This window comes from Pelodiscus sinensis, chromosome 6, assembly GCF_049634645.1.
Source record: "Pelodiscus sinensis isolate JC-2024 chromosome 6, ASM4963464v1, whole genome shotgun sequence".
Taxonomy (NCBI): Eukaryota; Metazoa; Chordata; order Testudines; family Trionychidae; genus Pelodiscus; species Pelodiscus sinensis.
Genome location: NC_134716.1, coordinates 62433282 through 62452217, shown reverse-complemented (window position 1 = coordinate 62452217; position 18936 = coordinate 62433282). Strand labels below are relative to the sequence as shown.

General features: G+C 42.2%; 1 protein-coding gene across 6 annotated transcripts in view; it reads right to left on the bottom strand.

The window, feature by feature from the left end:
* Nucleotides 1-18936, bottom strand: part of TMEM232 (transmembrane protein 232) — a 155913-nt gene that overhangs the window by 37976 nt on the left and 99001 nt on the right. For all 6 annotated transcript variants that reach the window (XM_075932031.1, XM_025190394.2, XM_025190397.2 and 3 more), the window contains one exon: nucleotides 8489-8736. In XM_075932031.1, the coding sequence (XP_075788146.1) occupies nucleotides 8489-8736 (248 nt within the window). The remainder of the gene's footprint in view (nucleotides 1-8488; nucleotides 8737-18936) is intronic.

Here is an 18936-nt window from a genome sequence, read left to right as displayed (position 1 = left end):
TGTAGAGACAATTCATTTTATATATGATGGATGTTTAACAATTACTAATCTTAAATTGCAGTGGCACAGTTACAGAGGGATGTGGAAGCTGCTCAGGAAGATAAATGAATATGACAAATTATTAAAGATATGTGGTTAGGTTAATGCTGATGCAGCTCTACTCTTTTAAGGAACAAAGTAGTGGATGAGAGGAGGAAGACCTGAATCACTGTAGGGAAATATTGAAAGAAGACAAGTAATTGGGGGTTGGAATGAAAGAACAGGCTGTAATATATAGCACATTTCAGCCAGAAAAAGACAATGTGGGTATGCCGTTGGGATAAGTACATTAAAGTGATACTGCAATTTCAAGGTGAGAAAGTAAAAGGATTTTGTCCATTTTGTTGGACAGAATAAGCAGAGAACTCAGCAAGTTAAGAATGTTAAAGTGGAATAGATAGTGGACCAAATTCTGCTCACACTTGCATCCATGGAATTGCAATTAATTCACTGGCATGTACATTTTTCTGCTGCTATGGGAAAAGATCCTGAAGAATTTTGGACAATATTTTGTATGCAATGTAATTGTCGAGTATATTTGTTTTTGTTTTGACAGAACAAAATCTAGCCTGTAGAGCTAGATCCCCAAAGAGATTTGGGCATTGGAATGGTATAGAATTACAAATACTTGATCTGGACAGGACTTCTAGAGGTCGTCCATCCTCACGGCAGGTCCAAGCTAGATCATCTCGCACAGATGTTTGTGTAACCTGCTCTTAAATATCTTCAATAATGGAGATTCTACAACCTCCCTATGCAATTTATTTAAGCTTTTAATCACCCTGACAGTAAGAATTTTTTTCCTAATGTCCAACTAAACCTTCCTTGCTGCTATTTAAGCCCATTGCTTCTTGTCCTATCATCAGAGCTCAAGAAGAACCATTTTTCTCTCCTCTCCTTCTAATACCATTTTAGGTACTTGAAAACTGCTATCACATCCCCTCTCAGTGTTCTCTTTTCTAAACTAAACAAGCCCAATTTTTTCAGTCTTCCTTCATAGGTCATATTTACTAGACATTTTATCATTTTTGTTGCTCTTCTCTGGACCTACTCCAATTTCTCCATATCTTTCTTGAATTGCAGTGCCCAGAACTGGACACTACTCCAATTGTGGCCTAATCAGTGCAAAGTCGAGGGGAAGGATGACTTCTCATGTCTTGCTCACAATACGCCTGTTAATGCATCCCAGAATCATGTTTGCTTTTTTTGTAACAGCGTCACACTGTTGACTCATCTTTAGCTTGTGGCCCGTTATGACCCCTAGATCCTTTTCTGTAGTATTACTCCTTCCTAGACAATCACTTCCCATTCTGTATGTGTGAAACTGATTGTTCTTTCCTAACTGGCGTATTTCGCATTTGTCTTTATTAAACTTTTTCCTGTTTACCTCAGATCATTTCTCAAGTTTGTCAGATCATTTAGTATTATGACCCTATCTTTCAAAGCACTTGCAACCCCTCCCAGCTTGATATCATTGGCAAAATTTATAAGTGTATTCTCTATGCCATTATCTAAATCATTAATGAAGCTATTGGACAGAACCAGTCCCAAAACAGACCCCTGCAAATCCCCACTTGTTATGCCCTTCCAGCATGACTATAAACCATTAATAACAACACTCTGATTGTCAGGGGCAGATGGCTGTTTTGCGGGGCCCCGGGCAGCATAACTCCGCGGGGCCCCCCTTTGCCACGGCGCATGTGCCGTGACGCCATGCACATGTGCGGTGGCGCCACGGCGCATGCACAGGGCTTTTTTAAGCGCAGGGCCCGGGGCGGCCGCCCTGTTCGCCCTGCCCTATATCCGCCCCTGCTGATTGTAGCACCTCATTCTTAGGGAACCCTGCTGCTTAGTAGAACTAAACTACAATTAGTCCTTGACTTATGCAATACATGGGGTGACTGAGTGCCTAAAAGTAGGCTTCACAGAAGCCAGTAAGCTGTGCAGAGAGCTACCTAAACTAACTGAGGAGAGAAGTATGTCCTAGGAAATGCTAAGGAGAAATGTGTGGCCTAAATTCTGCTCCCAGAGGAATTTGGGTGCCTAACCCTACTCAGGATTCAGAGCTATGAATCCTCTGCTGGAGTTGTGTGTGTAAGGCATGCTAGGCAGATATTTATGAAAGATTAATTCAACTGGAATGTTGCAGAGAAGGACTACTCTGATAATGAGAGGAATGGAGAAGCTGCTTTATGAGAGGAGACTTAAGGAGGTTGATTTATTTAGCTTAACAAAATAAAGGATGAGGGAAGATACGATTGTTTTCTATAAAGACATCAGAAGGATAAATACCATGGAGGAAGAGGAATTATTTAAAGGGCCAATGCTGGCACAAGAACAAATTGATATCAACTGGCCGTCAATACATTTTTGCCTGATTCCAAACCTAAGGTTTCTAGTCATCAGAGAAGTGAAGTTGTGGAACAGTGCTCCAAGGGGAGGAGTGGGAGCAAATATCCTAATTTGTTTTAATACTGAGTTTGAGAAGTCATGGAGGGGGTGGTATGTAAATTCCTACAATGGCATATGGCCCATCTGCAACAGCTAGTAGCTAGTATCTCAAAGCCAGAGATGGAACATTAGATGGAGAAGACTGTGAGCGATGCAGAATTCTCTCTTAGGTTTCTGACTGGTGGGCCTCGCCTACATGCTCAGGGTCTAACTGATCACCATATTTGTGATTGGGAAGGATTTTTCCTTGAGCTCAGATTGGCAGAGACACGGTGGAAGGAGTCATCTTTCTCTGCAGTGTGGGGCAATGGTCAGTTGCTGGTTTTGAACTTGAGTAAATGGTGGAATCTCTGTAATTAAAAGACTTTTAAAATTGAGATTTGAGAACTTAAATCAGCCAGAGGTTACAGGCCTACTACAGGAGGGGATGGCTGAGGTTCTGGATCCTGTAATGTGCAGGTCAGACTAGATGATGATTATGATCCCTTCTGGCTTCAGGGTGTATGAATCTACAACCAATTAGAGGTATTGGATGTAAAGGGGCATGGCCCATTGATTCAACTTCTTTTAGGTCAGTCTCCACCAGCAGGGCTCCAGAGGCACACATAGCCTACTCTCCTGCCAGTAGGGATAAGCAAATTTTACCTCCTTATGCCAGCAGGGATGAATGAAGCCAAGTATATCAGTCTCTCATAGCTGTGTTTCCAAAGGCATTCACTGTGGAAACAGCTAAAAAATGGAGCAAGTCTATTATTGCTTGGCCAGAAAGGAAAACTGTTTGTACTAAACCTTTTCCATCTGACTTCTTTAAATACTATTTTGCAGATGCTAACACACTGAGGCAGTCTGTCAAAATTAGTATCCACTGCTGGCACGATTTTGTCTCTTGTTTGGAAAAACAAATGACTATAAAAATACACACATTTCTGCACATTGTCAGGTCAGCAGAACTAGCACCAGATCCTGCTATTTTTGTACTGATTGGTAGGGGTGGGGGCAGCAGAGGGATGTGCATACATTTGGCTCTAGTGTTTCTGTACTTAAGTTTTAGCAAATGCAAGCTGTATTTAAATTATAACTATGTGCCCCGAACTGCTCCTTTTTTGACTACCATATACCTCCTTTTGGCTGTTAAATTCTGAATGCATTCCTTATCACAGCTAACACAGGCCAGCATGGTAACTGAGAAGAGTGTTATGCAATAAATAACCTTTGACTGGAATTAAAGGCTCAGAGCAGCTACACAACATACTTATTTATTTGTTTAGAAATCTATAGTGTCACCTGTCTCTAAAGCAACTCAGTGCTATACATCAGTAAAAGCACTCAATAGTCAATCAACAGGCTAACAGCACACCTGCTTGTAAACAAACCACATACCTTATTATCAAGTTCAGTGACAAGTCTGGCTAAACAAAGAGCTTGTGCTGTACCCTGCCGCTTGCCAAACACAGCTTCAGATGGACTGCCAGCCTGAGTAGGTCTCTGAGACTACTGTGACTAGAACTGGCTGTAAGAGTGATCTGGCAGACCCTTACTCCCAGAATGCAATATTGGGGCAGAAATGGTCTCTCAGATAGCTGGGTCACAGATCACTTTGGGTTTTAACTGACACTTGCACCAGGTACTGAATACTTAGTGCAGATCACTGAGGGCTGGTATAATGCCCTTAAATGTTTGCTGCACTCAAGATGAGTAGCTTTATGTGTTTGGGTCCTTTTCAAATGTTGCTCTATGCATAGTGCATGGTAGGAGTTTAGCCCAAAGTTACAAGTTACAAAGCTCAGTGAGCAGGCCTGTGCTGAGGAGGAACAACAGGGATAACCCTAGATGAAAATAGCACTGTCACTGGTTTTTTTTTTTAGATTCTCGGGTGGCAACTGTGCAAAATAAGATCTAAAGTGATTAAGAAGACTGCAGCCACACCACCACTATCTAGACAGACACTCTGTCCCTAGCCTCTGTTTGTCAGGGCTGAAAATGGATAACAGGATGGATCACTTGATAATTACATGTTGTGTTCATTCCCTCTGGGGCACCTGGCATTAGCCACTGTCAGAAAACAGGATACTGGGATAGAAGGATCTTTGCTCTGACCCAGTATGGCTGTTCTTATGTAATCGCAACTGACACTATACCTTCCCTCTGGTTTCTAGATGAACATTGGGCAGCTTGAGAATAGAAGTAATAACGGGCCTGGCCTGCTAATGTCACTGTACGCTGTGTAAACAGGGCAAAGGGGCCAGAGGAAGCTAATGGAGATTTCTTTCTTCACAGAGAAACTCCCCACTGATGGCAGGCTGGTGAATCTGGCTCCTGTATAAGGAGATAGAAGTAGGTGTGCACTGGTGTGGGGAAGGACTGGGATGACAAGGAAGTGGGGGTATGGCAGAGTAGTTAACTGCTGCTTCCTTACACCAGAGCTGGGTGACTAAAGATAAGGGAGCTTAAACTGGTTCTCAGATACTTGATTTTCCATTGTATGTAGTAACTTGACAATTAGGTTTCTAGCATTCTGCAGTATGTGGGATGTATCTGAATGTACCACTTTTTTTTGGCAGAGCCTTGCTGCTATGCCATGACTCAGTGTGGGGGCTGGTTTGTTTTTTGTTTGTTTGTTTTTTAAACCAGTTATGTGCCTTTCACTTCTCTAAGAAGCAGGTCACAGGCCATAAAGTGCTGCAGTCCCCTCTCATTTCACAGAAGTAATTTCCTTTCCCTTGAGTTCTCCCATGCGTGGTGTTTTGAAGCAGCTGAAGTGAAGAATGTTTTTAAATCTGTTGGTTAGTTGTACTGAGCTAGACATGGAGTTCTTATTATATGAAGAATATTGGATCAGATTTTCAAGTGGTACAGTTCCATTCACTTCTCTTGCCCCATGCTCCTTTACATTGCTGCAGCATCACTGGCTACAAGGGGATTCTCAAGGCCTAAAGGGAAGTCTGGTTGCTTCCAGGATGAGCAGGGAGGGCATGACAAGAGACACAGATGGAGATGGGACTTGAGCCCTTCACCCTGCAATCCCCAGGCAAATGTCCTATCCACTAGGCCAGTCCAGAACCCATCCTACCTCCCTACCTTCAGGACATCCTTTATCCTGCTTTTCTAATACCGGCGCCGTCTCCATCCCAGGGGAAACAGGCCACCCTGGTACCAGATCAGGAGTGTGCAATAATTTTTGAGCAGAGGCCACTTCAATAATTTTTGAAGTGGTTACAGGCCACCCCAGAAGGGGGCGTGCCACGGAAGAAAGGGGTGGAGCCTGGGATGGAAGGCGCAAGCCCTTTAACTAGAAACAGTTGAAAGGGCTCACATGTCCCTGGCTCGCAGACAGCGGGCTATCATGGGTCCAGAGTTGCAAGCTCTTTCAATTGCTTCAATTTAAAGGGCTTGTGCCTGCCAGGCGGCTGCCAGGTAATGCAGCTGCCTGGGAGGCATGAGTCCTTTAAATAGAAACTGTTAAAAGGGCTCGCAGCTCCGGTGTGGCTAGCATGTTGCCAGGGAGCTGGGACTTGCAAGCCCTTTCAACTGCTTCTATTTAAAGGTCTCATGCCTTCCCCATGCCTGTCAGGCAACACGTTGCCTGGCAGCTGCGGAAAAGGCACAAGCCCTTTAAACAGAAGCAGTTAAAAGTGCTCGTGCATGGTTCCCAGGGAATGTGCTAGCAGCATGGCAGGAGCTGTGAACACTTTTAACTGCTTCTATTTAAAGGACTTGGGAGAGCCCTTTAAATAGAAACAGTTAAAAGGGCTTGCAGCTCCGGCGCCGCTAGCACATTGATGGGGAGCTGGAGATGTACAAGCCCTTTCAACTGCTAGAAGTGCCCTGCCAGGCAACGGGGAAGGCGCGAGCCCTTTAAATAGAAGCAGTTGAAAGGGCTCACATAGCTTCATCCACCTGGAAATGTGCTAGGAGGCAGAGCCTGGAACAGCTGTGTGGGCTGGATCCAACCCGTTGAGTGGCTTTTGCCCACCCCTGTGCCAGATGGAGGGGATATGTCAGTGCATGGCTAAGAGACAAGGGGCATAAAGCCAGAGCATCACTGTGCTCCAGTGATCCCTGAGTGCCAGTAAGGTCCTTGGAGGGGGGAGGAATGTCACAGACAGATAAAGCTCAGAGCAGCTCTGATACCCATTTGCTTGAGTTAAGAGAGGTGGTAGCTGAGGGTGCCAAAATGAGCAGATGATTGAGGAGTTGAAGAGGTCCGTTGACTAAGGCCTAATTTAACTTGTACATGTTGAGCATCACACAGTTTCAGGTTTCAAAGGAAAGGTTCAAACACTTTTACTAGAGAAATTATTGGCTTTAGCACCACAAATCTAGATCATGAGGGTCTGAAAATCCAGTCCCACACACTTGTCTACTCAGTGAGTCTACCCAGTTATATTTTGCTTTCAGAAAATGAATTACTGTAAAGATTATAAATTATTTTCTGGATCTTCAGTGCATAGCTTCAAAAACTAGCATCAAACATTTCTGGATGATACTCCTTGTTTAGGCAACAGACAGCAGTCATACTTCAATTCAGATCTGACACATATTGCCTTTGATACATGTGGAAAGAGTCATGCTTTATTTATTGCCAGGAGCTGTAGCATGTTTATATGTAGCTGTCCCATTGCTATGCGTTGGTTTCTAAGAATTTACCATCCTTCAAAAAGCAGAGTTTGTCAGGATTATTTGTAGCTGAAAGAACATTGTTTTTTTAAAACAGCCTTTAGTCATATTAGAGTATGACCTTTACTATGCTAGTCTGAAGTGAAGTTGTGTAGATATTTAATTCCTTCAAGTCAGAAAGTGATGTTTCATACTGACCTCGGACATGCTTTCTATTTTAACACTGTTTTACTAAGTGAAAGTGACTTCTTAATTACATAATAATAGCAATTATGTAATGCATTTCACCTTCAAGCGGCTATACAAATATTAACTAACCTAATACACTATTAGCAATTAAAAGATAAATTGAGAAATGGAGTATGGCACAGAAGAAAATCTGTACAGCACAAACAAGTTAGGACCATTATGATGACACAGACAGTGATAATATAGGGTCAAATCTTCAAGCTGACCTCTAAACATGTTTTGTTCTCTCCTCCCCTCAACCTCACTTTGCCATTTCTACATGAAATTGTGCACTGAGATTTGGTAATCTCATACCTTTTTATCCAGTATAAATATGCACTGAAAATCACATTACTTGGGGCAGAAGAGGAATTAAGATCCAAATTGCATGCAAGACCAAAAAAGCCTCATATGCATAAGCCTTAGCTGAAATTCTTAGGGCCCCTGCAGTCTTTTCACATTCAAAAATTAACATCAAACATTTCAGTTGCAAATATGGTAGTGCAACTCGCTTTTTGTTCCAGGATTAGTAGTAACATATTGATATTTTGCCCATACTTTGCATCTTTTTAATTGGTGGTGGAAAGTTAGACATTTCATACTAGCCTTTTCAAATAAAATGCATGTTTACTAATATAATTTGAGATCCTTGGAGTTAACTTTCATATGTGGCAGGATGACAGGACTGGGGCATAAAGTTCATTTAAACCAGTGTACAGTCCTGAGTGGTCTTGTTTTACTTTGCTTATTGGATATTTTCCTAAAAACTAGGTTGCTATATCACTAGAGACAGATGAAATTCAGAAAATCCTTAATTTTATGATTCAGGGTGTGCATAATATTTCCTTTTTTTAAAGACTTTATTCTTAAACTGATAATGTCCCAGGCTGAGATGATATACACAGCTAAGCGAATACTTGCAACACATACATATCTTTCAGCATAAACATTGGATATGATCCACACTAATTTTACTCCAAACATATTTTGCTGAACTTTTTCAGATGCTGAATTCAGAGGAGTAGGGAGTGTTGTAAACATATTACATATAAATGTCATTAACTTGGGACCTGTATTTATCCCTTTCAACCAGAAGAACAGATGGAATGGGCAAAGGGGCAGTGACAGAGGTTTATGTGTAGGAAACAAATACCTTAGAGAAGGGCGTGCAGTTCTTTTCTCCACATCACGTTGTTCTGAGTACTGATATTTCACAGGAGATACCTTCTGTTTAGATTTGCTTGGCAGAGGGATGTTGGGTCCGGTGGGAGGTAAGTAGACCTGGGAGAGTGCACTGGCCACTCTCCAGCCCACATACTGGCAGGAGATTAAGGTCCTGGGAGATGATGGAGCATTTGCACTTGAACTAATAAAAGGATTTGCTGGACCATTTGCCTCAGCCTGTTGAATGAAGAAAAACTAAATTAAACCTACCACAATAAGCTGCCTGAAACAAGGTAATGGCAAAAATGATCTGGGATATAATTCATCTACAGAGAGAATTATAAATAAGGTACATAGTGTTTTTCTGTTTTCCATGGCTCACTTTGATTCAGTGCTTCTCCTCTGAGTCAGCATGTAGGGTGAGTTAAAGGAAATTTTAAAAGTACACTATAGATTATTTGATTACATTTATCGAACAAAATGATCCAAATAAAAACTTCATTTTTGTTCTATGGAAACCTCAATAGGTACTTCTCAGTTTTAATAAGCAAATACTTTACCAATTTAAATTTTACCTTTCTAATTTTTCATTTGATTAAAGATCTTTTTACAGAGCCTTGTGAAGGTATTTTGAATAACTCTCCAATCTTACAGACAGGCATTCTGCAAACTTTTAGGGACACAGTTTGAAATGTGTCCTGTAATTACATATTACAGTTTTGCATACCCACCCCCCAAGAGCATGAAAACAGGCAATTTTGTGCACACATGGGATACCAGAATTTGAGTATACGACACAAACGTGTAATTTAGTTTTATATATGCAGATAGAAGCACATGAAAAATACATTTGCTCAGTTTCAGAAACTTTGAACTTTGTCCCTCATTTAAATTGGACATTGTGTGTGCGCCTATGTACTGTTTTGATTGAATATCTGAGACTGTCCCTCAATCCAGAAGAATATTAGCTCTACTAGAGATAAATTACAAACTCTGAACAGAGAGAAGGTGGGTGAGGTAATATCTTTTATTGGCCCAGCTTGTCTCTCTTGCCAACAGAAATTGGTCCAATAAAAGATATTACCTCACTCACTTTGTCTCTGTAATATGCTAGGACTGCCATGACTACAACAACACTGCATACAAATTTGACATTTGGGAAAGGGGACAACAATATGTTTTTCTTACTTTTTTATACTTTAATAGTAAAACCCATGACCTACTAGTATCATGTTTCTGTTCCTGTTATCTTGTTTTGATAATGTCCTTTACTGTTTTTAATTACTTTTTTTCTCGGAAGATGTTTTAACTTAGAGATGCCCATAAGGCAGATTTTTCTCTGTCAGAATCTGCTTATAACCATTGGAGCTGTTAGCTTCAAAATGTCATACAATGTTATAATCAGTCACTTTATGTTCACAATTGCTCTTTCTTGAAAGTAAATAGGACATTGTGTGCTGTCTATTTTGTTCTAAAATACCAATGACTAACTATTTACTGAATGTTATAAATCTTGGTACAGGCCTTTTACTTCATTTTTATGCCTTCCAAGCCTTGCAATGGTAAACAGATGGAATAAAGAAAGCTTTTTTTTCAATGTCAATCATACTTCTTAGCATTACTGAAATCTGATGTTTAGGTAATATTTATTAATATCATTATGTAGGTACATTTGATCAATTAAGAAAGTAATGGTACAACTTGCTGCTTCATATTACTTCAGTTTGTAAACCTTTTAAAATTTTTATAGCAGCTTCTGCTAGTGTCACTACACAGTTATGGCAGCCAGCATTTCCATTATAAATCCTAGTTTTGTTTTTATTTTCCCCAAGCATCTATAACTGAGTAGTAAAAATTCATTCTTTGCAGAAACTCAGCATACAATTTCTCATCAGATTTGTCTATGCACAAATGTCTATTAAAATTGTCTTGGATGTCTTTAACATAGAAATGGGGAAAATACTATAGCACTTCAATATTTTTGACACTTTATGACCCCTTGTCTTTCCCCAATAGAAAAATTGTGAACATGTAACAATTGTACAGGAGCTGGCTTTCCCCAGTGAATAGAGAATGTGTTTACTCTCACTTACACCTTCTATTTCTTTTGGGTATATGAAAAAAGTTAAGTACGCCTCTGGTTTTCAGCCTGTGGCAAACAGAGCTGCTGTAGATTTTCCCCCATGTTCATAAAGGAACTAATATGCAACCTCTTGCGTTAGGGTCAACATATTATGTTAGTCTCTCTGCCAGTGACTCACCCTTTCCCTGAAGGTGATTTCTGCACAACAAATTAAATTGTAAAAGGCTGATTTTCAATTTTTAAAACCAAAACAATTATTTTTGTTCACCTTGGTAGTTTTTCCAAGTCCTTTATGGAGCCCCTACTAAACTCTGTTACCCCTTCTGAAAGGCCTGTACAGTTAAAACAACCTGCTTTCTGGCATAAGAGACCTCTCCTCAGAACCCATAAGTGTTGCACTTTATGCTGAGAAAGCGAGTTGCTGAAGAGTGTTATAAACTAGTTTAGAAATGTCAGTGGCCATAATTCTCTGCTCCAAGCCATTTTTGTGTGTGCCACGGCTGTGGGGTGAAGGCACTAGAAAGCACTGAATCGTCTTCCACCATTAGGATGTCCACAGTGGTGAAGCCACTTTCTGTGCCATCCTCACAGTAGCCTCCACCAAAGCGGAAATGGGATGGTTATTGGGTTGGAAGGGGAAATGGGGCATTACTAGAATACAGCTTTTTTCCATCAACGTGGATGGCTCTTTGAAGCCACTGCATGGTTAGTCTAGAGCAGGGGTCTCCAAACTACAGCCCGCGGGCCGGATGCGGCCCGCGAGGCCCTCTCATCCGGCCCGTGGAGACCTTTTTGTCTGGCCCCGCCTTCTTCCGCGTGCCGGTGTGACGAGGCGACCCCCGCCCGTCCCTGGGGCGCCGCCGAACGGGCCCTTCTTGCCGCGGGGGGGGGCCTTGTCAGGGGTGTGCGGCGTGTACTCACGCCGCGCCGGGGCAGGAGAAGCGGGCCGCTCCGCTGACAAGCGGCCGCGCGGCGGCAAACGGCACAGGGAGCGGGGGTTAGCACGGGCGGCGTTCCCCCGCCCAGACTGACAGGGCAGCCGGCCAATCAGGGGGCAGGATGGGCGGTGGTGGTAACGCCCGCCCGGCGACGTGCGGGGGAACGTGAACCCCGGCGGGAACTTTAAAAAGGTGACCCCTTCCGCCCAGGGGGGGGGAAGGAGTGAGCAGTGGCAAGCAGGAGGGGAGGACAGCGTGCAGAGGAAGGGGAGAGCAGGGGGAAAAGCCCCCCCCCCCTCCGGGAGAAACGGATTCGCAGGCGAATATTCTGAAGAGGAAACATTAAAAGCAACAATCTCTCTACCATAAGTGGATATATTTGCACACTATATTCAGGTAAGTTTAACTTAAGAAATCATAAGAATTTTTAAAAATTGTTTCGGGTCATTTGCAGCTATTATTGCGACAAAATTAGTTCGCATAATCAGGTTTTTTGAGCGATATTGTGTGCAAGATACTTTCAGTTTCATTATTTATTCAATGTGTATCAATGTGTATCAATGTGTTATTAAATAATAACTGAATAAAATAATATTAAATAAATAATTAAAAACAACATCCATGTTTTGATTGTTTTTTATTTGGACCTCAAGTGTGTAGTCGGCCCCCGAACTGCTGTTTGATAGTTAATGCGGCCCTCGGGCTGAAAAGTTTGGAGACCCCTGGTCTAGAGCAAGTGGGGGCTTTCCTGATCTATGCCAAGGATCATAGTGCCCCCAAGTGGCAAGAGAAGTAAGGGAACCCACAACTGCCCTGCCCAAAGTTGCATCCAGTAACTATCACGCACAGTGAAGGATGGAGGCCTCCGACTTTGTAAGGCAGCCTAAAAATGAAAAACTTTAAATGACTGACATCTATTTCAGTAAACAACAATTTCCTACAACACAAAAGGGGGCTATATGGCAATGAATCCATGAGGCTGGCTCTGTCATTCTAGAAAGTTATTTATCTTTTGTTCTTTCTATACCCATTGCTATCATGTAATTCAGTGGCATAAAACATATACAAGTCAAGCTTTTATAAAAGAGGGCTACACAAAATATTAATATGGCATAAATGGCAAGAATAAAGTCAGTTGTATATATGAGGCGTCAGAGAGAAAAAGAAGAAAAAAAACCTTTCAGTATTTCAGTTTTTATAGCAGATGGTAGAAAGTACTTAGACATGATGACTCTTCCTAGATGTGCCAGCATATGCCTCAGAATTGCCTGTACAGTAAAGCCCTGCTCATTGCAAATCTCCCAGGAACTATCACAATCAAAGCACATCAATTAACATTTGCTTATTATGCTAGTGTGTGTATATGGCAATTTTGTATTTTCCTCTCATACATTAGGTTCACATTTTAGTCAGGATTACTGATTTGCCAGGTGAAGGTCTCAGCACTTAGACTTCTGTTTCTGCTTCTCTGTAAATATCTGCATTTATTTCTGGACTGTGAGTTCCAATGCACATATTTAAGTCTTGTTAGCAAATGCACACCCATAGCATGATGCCGATTTCACTGGAACAAATCTGGAAGTTTGAGAAGCATTGCTAAGGTTGGACACATCTGGTGTGCTCAGATCTGTAATCTCACGTGCACCCTACGGGAAGGTGAATTTTTCAAAAGGGGTGCTCTGCTAAATCAGCCACTTCGACTCATAATAACAAGTACCTGAGACACAAGTGGGTTGCACTTGCCACATGGGGATAATAGAAGCATGGCTTTGCAAATTATCCAGCAGATAATTTTAAAAGGACATCACTGCGTCCCAAAGGGCTAGTGTAGCCCCAGAAGTGTGCAACAGAAACTGCACTTCTAAGCTCCGGTCTACATTAGGAGTTTATTTCTAAATAACCCTCCTCCTCCAAGGTCGATTTTATAAGCAGAAAGCCCACACTACCAAGCGCATTATTTTGAAATAACGGGCCATGGAATTCGAAATCTGTACTCCTGCTTTTCTTCAGGAGTAACACTAATTCTGACATAGTTATTTCAAAATAGCGGTAGTATGGAAGCTCTGGTACCACTATTTTGGAATAATTACTCCCTAGAGTAATTTAAACTTATTACTCCCCAGTGCTTCCTGGGGCTCCAAGTCCGAGGCAGCGCATTCACATTAACGGAACCTGCCTCAGACTAGTTTCAAGGCTGTGGACATTCTAGTTCTAATTTGTTAAATTGGGAGTTATTAAATCAAATTTAATAATTTTGAAATACTTTCTTAGTGTAAACATGGCCTGAGTGACTACAGCAGGTGACAGCTTCACGTCAACTGCCTTACTGTGATCAACTATGCTAGTCTCAGTACATGTGTGCACCCACTCCAAGCCAGTAGGCAGCCATTTGTTTGTTTGGCATTAGTATTAACAAGGCTACATGCTGGGGGGGGGGGGGGGGGGGGGGGGGAGTACAGGAGCTGCTCATTGAACTAGTTAAGCTTTTTTACTGGCTGCAGCCTGGTGTTACACCTCCTAATGAGAGTCAGTGCCCTCACTGTTGGAGGGGCACCGCTGGGGTCAATTAGGGTACAGTCACAGGGACAGTTAAATGGTAACAAATCATCTCTGCAAGAAATAAGGTTGACTACACAAATCCCTTTCACATTCCTCCACATCTGCATAACCTGGCATACACTGCCTGCTGAGAGCAAAAAGGATTACTTCTGCATTGCTGTCCCCTGGACTGTCCTGCCTGGAATTGTTGGTAGGGGAAAAAAAGGCACAAAAGGATCACATCACCTCTGGACCTGCTGGAGTACTGCCCAAAAACTACACCACCTCTGGACCTGCTGGAGTACTGCCATCCAGCATTGTTGGATACTACAGCAGGAAAAGTAAAATCTAAAGCTGGAGTATGAACCATGGCATTGGTCAGATTGAGGACACAGTCCACGTGTGTGTCAGATACAACCAGCCAGGCTGCACTTTGAGAAGTGAGATGCTTGAGGGAGTGGATTTGCCTCACTGCAACGGACAGAATGATTCTCTAGATTGTGGTGAGGAACCTAAGGCCCCGACCCAAAAAAGATTCCTCATCCCAGTGCTAGATGCCATGGAGGGCCTAGTACAATCCCTCTGAGACACTTGCTGTTGCCTTTGTATTCCTCCTTCATCCTTACCCCTCTGGATATGCTTATCACACCCAGACTCCCAAATGGAGTGAGGACTGCTGCCCAGGATCCGTAGTTACACTGCTGTCATGCAAGCTCCCCCTAGGCATTGCTGCCTTTTGCATCCACAGGACTATTCCACAGTCCTCGCACTAAATAATGCAAATGAGCTCTGCCGGCCCTAACTACAGGAAAGTGCAGCCTGCATCTAATTGTTCTGAGAACTTGGATAGCATCTCTGGGTGACTGCCCCTTATACCACTATTTTAAGAGACTACTCATGTGACTAAGTACTGACCACCGAATAAGGGTTGCACAATCCTAATCCCAAGAAAGGAAGGGTAGATGACAGCCCTTAAAAAGAGCACCATTTTTGTTCTCTTAAGAACTGATAGGAATAAACCATCAGCAAGAGGGTTATTTGCTCCCACAGTTTTCTAGCATTATGTGGGACTATAGTACTACTCAGTATGTTCTTTAGGCTGCTGTTTCTGGTAGAAAGAAATCAGAAGCATCAGCTATAAAAGAGAAAGGGAGGAAAATGGTATAAAATAGAACACCAGAGTAATCTGGGGGAAAAATCTTCTGCCACATTAATCAAAGTAACTCTGAAATGTTATTAGCATAGCTTAATATCTGCAAAATCTAATTACTTGAGGTAACAATTTCAGGGCCTGTCTCTCCTTGCTCTTGAAATTAAAGCAGTTTTCAGCCTTTTGAACATGGTTGCGGTGGAGAGACCGCTGAAAAATTATTTCATGCTGAAATGTCTGGTAAAGATGTATACTTCAGCATGCTGAGGGGCAAGGATCCATTAAGCCATTGAACTCAGCCCTGCTGAGTGGAAGTTCAGGAGCACTCGAGAAGTGCATTCAATGCACTAAGTTAAGCAGTTGTGTGTCCAGCTCTTTCACCTTCCATGAACTTGTGAAATTGCTTTTGCCTCTGCAACCAACTTCATTACCTTGCCAGCTTGAACAGAGTATTCTCTCAAGCAAAGAAAACACGCTCACCATTGCTATGCGGTATGTAGGCATTTTGGCCCAGATCACCTCTCCAGAAGTCTATGAGCATTTTCCTCCTGCAATAAAATATATCCCATGGTTGTGTGAGAGGAGGAGGAGGAGCATTTGCTTCTTCATGGGAAAAGCTATGGATTCCCACACCTGGATACATTCAGGTGATAAGGGCCATCCACACTATGACCAAGTGACTCTGCATCATCTCTGAACCAGTATCCCTTTTGGTTTCTTGGCATGATTGCTCCCTTTGAATCACAATGCCAGGGAGCCGGGCTGTATTTGTGTGGCATATGGAGGATAGTTATCAATGGTTTACAATCAAGCTGGAAGGGCATCCCAAGTGGGATCCCTCAGGGTTCTGACATGGGTCCATTTCTATTCAATATCTTCATAACTGAAGTGGATAATAGTAGAGAAAACAAATTTATAAAGTATGCAGATGATACTGAGATGATACTGAAGTAAGAGGGGTTGCAAGCACTTTTGAGGACAGCATCAAAATTCAAAATGATCTTGACAAACCAGAGAAATTATCTGAATTAAACCGGGTGAAATTCCAAATCCGGAATATGACACTTAGGAAAGAGTAATCAATTGCACGAACACAACATGGGAAATGACTGCCTGGGAAGGAGTACTGCAGCAAAGAATGTGGGGTTTACAATGGATCACAGACTACAAGTCAAGAACAGAATGCTGTTGTGCAAAGAGAAAAGATAATTCTGGGATGCATTAGCAGGAGGATTGTAAGCAAGACATGATAAATAATTCTTCCAGCCTTCTCAAGACTGGTGAGGCCATAAGTGGAGTAGTGTCCCCCATTCTGGGCATCACACTCTGGGAAAGATTTGAACAAATTAGAGAAAGTACAGAGGAGAGCAACAAAAATTAAAAATCTGGAAACATGACTTCTGAGACTATGTCTATACTACATAGTTTTTGCGGAAAAACGGCTGGTTTTTTGGAAAAACTCACGGCGCATCCACACCTCAAGTGCATTTTTTGTGCAAGTAAATCGAATGATCAGAGGGGGTTTTGTGCAATTGGTAATCCTCTATGAGGAAGAATGCCTTTTTGCGCAAGAGCTCTTGTGCAAAAAGGCGTATGTGGACAGAGAAGAGGGGGGTTTTGCGCAAGAAGAGAGAAGAGGAAAAAGCACTGGTGCCCTGGTGGCCATTCCGTCCATAGCAATCACTGCTTACTTGCGAGAAAGCATCCAGGCAGTCTTGACGCTCTCTTTCACAAAAGTGCATCGCTTTTTTGATGCTCTTTTTCAGTGTGAACACTCTCTTCCGACAAAAGCTTCTTGCACAAAAAGCCTACAGTCTAGACGTAGCCTGAGGGAAGATTGAAAAAACTGAGTTTGTTTATTTTGGAGAGACTAGAGGTGGGGGAAAACTGATGAAAGTCTTCAATTATGTGAAAGATTGTTATAAAGAGAAAGATGATAAACATGGGTCAGCAACATGTCCATACATGCACACGTGTCCATGGTAACATTTGAAATCTGTGGAGGCAGCTCCACACTTTGCCTCTGTCCTCCCCTCCCCTGTCCTTCTTGCCCCAAGAACTGACTCCATGGTTCCCAGCCAGCTCAGTGGCCAGGACAAGGAACTGTGGCCAATGGAACCCGCTGGCAGTGGCCCCTACAGACTGAGTCAATGTGCCTGATGCAGAGCCACGGTTGCATCTTTCCACCAGTGACAGGCCATTAGAGGTGAGCACTCCCCTCCCCCCAAGAACATGTTGCACCCCAGCTCCTGCTTGTAACAGTTGAAGCCACCCATAGTTGGAACCTGTCTGGAGAGAGGTACCTGGTCACAGTGAGAGGAAGGGAAATCTGCTCTACTTGGAGATCCCCCTCCTCCACTTCTTACATATATTATTCAAAATAAGGAAATGCATTAGAATTTTTTTCTCCAGTTTTAAAAGTAGAACTTGGCTGCTACAGTTTTCTTTTTCCCCACATATTAACCCTTAACTCGTCTGAATGTAAATGAAATGAATCATTATTGTGGGAAATTTTGTTACAGAAATTTAAAATTTTCTGTACCCAAGTCTACATTTTCTTAAATCAAAACTCTATTTCACTTAAGGCTACAATTAAACAGAGGAAATCAAAGCCTATGTTCCAAGCAAGTCCTGCTATTAATCATTTGGAAGAACTAATAGTCCAAGTACTTTTATTGCAGTTTCTTTCCACCTGAAAACTACATTTAATCTAAAACTTCAACTCTGTAATACAGACTGAATTGCAGATGAGTCAAATTAAATGTTATACTAAAACAGTATAGTATGGCGTACAACTTAATGTAACACAATAGCATTGTGCTAAAATAGTCCATACATGACTCCAACAATAAAATTCTGACTAATTATGTAATCAAAGTTATTTATGGATTTATTTACCCCTCTAAACTCAACAGCTGCTTGTTGAAAAATACAGATGTGACAATATTTGCGCTAACACGCTACCACTGGACAATTATTTAAGGTTTGATCTTACTCATAGACTTAGACTTTAAGGTCAGAAGGGACCGTTATGATCATCTAGTCTGACCCCCTGCACAGTGCAGGCCACAAAATCTCACCCACCCCTCCTAGAATAATCCTCTCACCTATATCTCAGATATTGAAGCCTTCAAATACTTTGAAGACCCCAAGATGCAGAGAATCCTCCAGCTGTGATCCGTACCCCATGCTACAGAGGAAGGCGAAAAACCTCCAGGGCCTCTGCCAATCTACCCTGGAGGAAAATTCCTTCCCGACCCCAAATATGGTGATCAGCTAAACCCTGAGCATGTGGGCAAGACTCATCAGCCAGACACCCAGAAAGTTCTCTATAGTAACTCCTATCATCCCTCCATTAACCTATTTCCCACTGATAATGAATGGTCAATTAGTTACCAAGATCATGTTATCTCATCAAACCATCCCCTTCATAAACCCATCTAGTTTAATCTTGAAACCAGATAGATCTTTTGTCCCCACTACTTCCCTTGGAAGGCTGTTACAGAACCTCACTCCTCTAATGGTTAGAAACCTTCGTCTAATCTCAAGTCTAAACTTCCTACTAGCCAGCTTATATCCATTTGTTCTTGTGTCCACATTGGTATTAAACTTAAATAATTCCTCTCCCTCCCTGGTATTTATCCCTCTAATATATTTAAAAAGTGCAATCATGTCCCCCCTCAGCCTTTTGGTTAAGGTAAACAAACCAAGCTCCTTGAGTCTCCTTT